A 3,660-nucleotide genomic window follows, 5' to 3' on the forward strand; every position below is an offset into this window, starting at 1 on the left:
ATGTAACACGTAAATCCTGATCCACACGGCATGCACCAAAAAAATGCAGCAGGAAGCTTGTGTGTATGCTGGGACTGAAATAAGTTCAGCTTCTCCCAAAGCACACGTTATATATTGTCTTAAAGGAACTCACTGTCAATAGTACTTGGGATCAGAAGGACTTATCATGCTACATAAATTATGAAACACCGTTTCCGTGTTGTACCCTGGTTCGGTTGATCCCTAGATTATGTTCAACACCATGCCTTGTTTGAAATGAAAAGACATGTAAAATTTACACATTTATTTTAGTATAAGTAAATATAGTTTAAGATTATTTAATAACAAATAATAAGTTTTCCAATGAAAATGAACGAATATATCCTGAGAGGAATGTAAAATTTACCCGAAATAAAAGACCGGAGTTACGAAAAATATGTACCGTAGTAATAAAAGAAATCTAAAGTTAGGATACTAACGAGCTTCCATACACAATGAAAAACATAGTTTACTACACCAGCGTTCCCTACACACCTCAAAGTAATACAGTTTTAGGCTAAATATAAATATTGAGGTAGCCTAGATATATAAGTACTAACTATGAAAAATATTCAGGTAAGAGATAGCTAATTCTACTATGAACCAACGTAAAACTCTCACTGCTAGGATATTTACATTTTGTCAAGAAAACTCCTAAAGTGTTGTTTCCTAACTCTATGTTAGTTTTACATACTGCGTGTTGAGAAACCCTGCTCTACGTAAGCAAAAGAATCGAACACACAGTTCTTTGAAAAGCCTGAACCCAAGTTCTTGAGTCTATCACAGAGAAAGTGTGTGTGAATCTCCCGTGTGTCACGCCTTATATACATGCAAGTCTGACAAAGCAATAAAATGCTAAAAATACACACTCAATTTGATAAGCCAGCATTAAGCCTCTTAGCCAATGAAATTACAGAAAGCAAACAACGTTCGTAAAGACTGACAACATGGTGGGTATAATGAATTACATAGAACAGTGAAAGGCAAACATGTAAAACATCGAAATATTGACTGTATACAATTTTAAATGTCTTCCAACATAAATAGAAAGTGTTATAAACATAAATGACATGTTGTATAGGCAATAAGTATGCGATTCAAGTCTAATCCACATCAAACTTGTTACACGATAGAATATGTTCAAATCTACTAAAAGGCGGGTTCAAAATAAAATAACAAAGAGTTATTCTTTCTTACAAAATTCAAATCTCCCCCAAGAACGTCTTGTAACACCACAAGAACTGTTTTCGTCTGCAGCTATATTGTTTTAAGATTCATTTTAAAGAAATTAAATGTTTTATATAAGAGACAATAAATTTCATAGAATTGGAGTTAAGAAAGGCGAAGATAACGAACAGTGATCAAACGCATACATATAAGGAATACAAAATTAAGAGATGGGCAGACACGGACTCCTGAAGATACCAGACGTGGGATCAGTGCCTAGGAGGAGTAAGCATCCCCTGTAATATCACGTCACGTTAAGGTTACCAGAGGTGGGATCAGGTGCCTAGGAGGAGTAAGCATCCCCTGTCGATTGGTCACACTCGCCGTTAGCAATGTTTTCTCGGGTCACAGTGTAAAGTCCTTGATATACCATTTTGTCTTCAAATTGTCAATTAATTGTCTTAAAATTTCAGTACTAAGCATTTTAGCTGCTGAAACCATATATCTCAGTGTAAAATTGATGAATGTTTGTGGAAAAGATTAAGACCATCAACAAATGACAATAGACTGACAGGTCAATGACGCATATTTTAATATACATACAAACCATACAATCATTTCATTCTTTTAAAACCACATAGAAAGAATACAAATATTACAAAATAGCTGAAAATGGTTTTTGACATTTCTGTCCAGCACATCTTTAAATTATGAACCACAATAAATCTAATCTTGATCACTAACATTGCATACAAATCAATCCAAACTTTTACTAAGAGTGCGACATTTAACTTCGGACACGACAAAGTCTGGACGTTTGGCTAACCTTTACAAGAGATACTATAAGTATAAAATAATGAGTCATGTGATGAATTCCTAAGTGGTCTGCAAACTATCACGATGACGGACTACTGTGAATAACTATATTCAATCGTCAGAATGAGCAAGGTTTGATTTAAATTCCTAACACGTATTGATTAGACTATGTAAATGAATAGTTTGAGCGTTTAATTCAAAAGACATAAACATGTACAGCATACACATGTAACATTCAGACAATTGCACAGTTTCGGATAATTTTAATTACCAAAGATCCAAACTGGAAAAGATAGCAGAATGAATTATTTGCTATTTGAAACAGCCCATGTGAAAGAGCGCTTCATGGGAGATTATGAACCTCTGACAAGACTGTGAGCACTCCTTCCACCAAATTAAATCATGACTAAATCCAGACTCAAAATCCAAAGCCTGTCTTTGTTTAAAAAATATTACATATGCACACATAGCGGTATTGTGTATAATCTTGCAAATTACGAATAGAGTGAACCAATGTCCCTCTAAATAACCTTGTCATGCTAATGGATTTGTGTTGAAAGATAGCTTCCTCCATTCACACGCAAAATACCAATGGCAAAGCATACTAAACAATAATAAAATGCGTTAGATGCATCTTTATACCATAACGATATGAAAAGAAAAAAAATTCTACAACGCCCATTATAACACTTGTTACCGATACATGTAACAATTTGCACAATTTTATCGCAAACAATTAAACATACATCAGATCAAATCAATCTACATCTATAGTAGCAGTATATATGAATATTTACAGGCGACTGTGCAATGGCAGATGTTCGTTATTCTAAAATAACACAACACAGTATGAAATAAGCCACGAAATCGTATTACTCAAATCTGTGACCAATATACAAAGCAAGATTCCATGTTTTTCTTGCATATGTCTTCAACTCGTCATCATTAGAACTGAGATCTGGGAGTTTGGGAAGCATTGTAACCTCTGTTCTCTCGACTGTGTCAGAAAACGTCCCGGTGATGCTGTTGTATCCGGAATGTTCTTTCACGGTCGCCACATCTATTTTCATATTGTGCCAGATGCCCTGCTCATCAGACAAATCTGGGTAAGAATATGAGTTAACTTGTTTTTCTCGAAGAAATGACACCCTGTCTTTGAAATCGGGAGAAACACGAAGACCATTGCCGTACACTTCCACCAAACGGAAATTCTCATCAAGAAGACCCTTTATGTCACTCATTTGCCGCACAGATTCCACATCAAGAATTCTCCTTGACTGCAGCTTGCATCGTACATCTAAAATATCCTTATTCTCGTCGTTCTTTAGTCGAACGATGTCGCCAGCTAGCCATTTAAGATCTGATAAACGGAAATGGATGAAGCGAAAGTCTCGATCTAGGACACAGAGACCAGTATGAGGTTTACCGAAATCGGCTTCGCCAGTTCCTACACTAACGTGATACTTCTTTTCCTTTCCAGCCTTTTTGAATCCCATCTCTTCGAGAAACTCTTCAACTTTTCTGGGATCACAATTACATGGAATAAATGAACTGCTAATTTTCCTTCGTCTCGGAGGGAAGTTGTTTCGAAGTTTACTGTAGCTTTCCCCTCTTCGTCGCCCTCGTCCTCTGCCACGACCCCGAATCCTCTGGTATAAG

The 3,660-nt window shown here is 36.1% G+C and overlaps 1 protein-coding gene across 1 annotated transcript; it reads right to left on the bottom strand.

Moving 5' to 3' along the window:
* Positions 1–268: 268 nt before the first annotated feature.
* Positions 269–3,660, bottom strand: LOC130055055 (uncharacterized). The gene has a single exon (XM_056166239.1). The coding sequence runs from the start codon at positions 3,495–3,497 to the stop codon at positions 2,874–2,876; it is 624 nt and encodes a 207-aa protein (XP_056022214.1). The 5' UTR covers positions 3,498–3,660; the 3' UTR covers positions 269–2,873.

Source organism: Ostrea edulis, chromosome 5 (assembly GCF_947568905.1).
Source record: "Ostrea edulis chromosome 5, xbOstEdul1.1, whole genome shotgun sequence".
Classification (NCBI taxonomy): Eukaryota; Metazoa; Mollusca; class Bivalvia; order Ostreida; family Ostreidae; genus Ostrea; species Ostrea edulis.

What these genes read in the sequence shown, in the direction of transcription:
- LOC130055055 (XM_056166239.1), bottom strand. Translation starts at nt 3,497, where the DNA reads ATGGGATTCAAAAAGGCTGGAAAGGAAAAGAAGTATCACGTTAGTGTA.